The following is a 305-nucleotide window of genomic DNA, read 5'->3' on the forward strand; positions in this document are numbered from 1 at the left end:
GCGGCGCTGCCCCGCCCGCGCGAGCGCGCCATGGCAACCGGCCCTCCGCGCGGAAGGCGGCTCCCGCAGGCGCCGCGGTCCGCTCCCGCCGGGGGACTGGAAGATGTGCAGCCGGCGGGCTGGCGCCTCGCCGCGCGAAGTTAGGGGCCCCACTCCCGGAGTGGTGGTCGTGGTAAGCCCGGACGCGGGGGCGGCGCCCGGTCCAGCCGGGGCTTGCGGGCGCCGGGAGGGGGGCTGGAGTCCGAGGAGGGAGGAAGGTCGTCCGCCCGCCCGGCCCGGCCCTCGCCCCCAGCCCTCTGCGTGCG

General features: G+C 80.7%; 1 protein-coding gene across 1 annotated transcript in view; it reads left to right on the forward strand.

Moving 5' to 3' along the window:
- The first annotated feature begins 103 nt into the window (after positions 1-103).
- CFAP53 (cilia and flagella associated protein 53) overlaps positions 104-305 on the forward strand; it is a 30730-nt gene continuing 30528 nt past the window's right edge. Inside the window, exon 1 of the mRNA XM_008062200.2 lies at positions 104-172. Within this exon, the coding sequence (XP_008060391.2) occupies positions 104-172 (69 nt within the window). The remainder of the gene's footprint in view (positions 173-305) is intronic.

The sequence above is a fragment of the Carlito syrichta genome, unplaced genomic scaffold, assembly GCF_000164805.1.
Source record: "Carlito syrichta isolate Samal-C Ts95f unplaced genomic scaffold, Tarsius_syrichta-2.0.1 Scaffold305662, whole genome shotgun sequence".
Classification (NCBI taxonomy): Eukaryota; Metazoa; Chordata; class Mammalia; order Primates; family Tarsiidae; genus Carlito; species Carlito syrichta.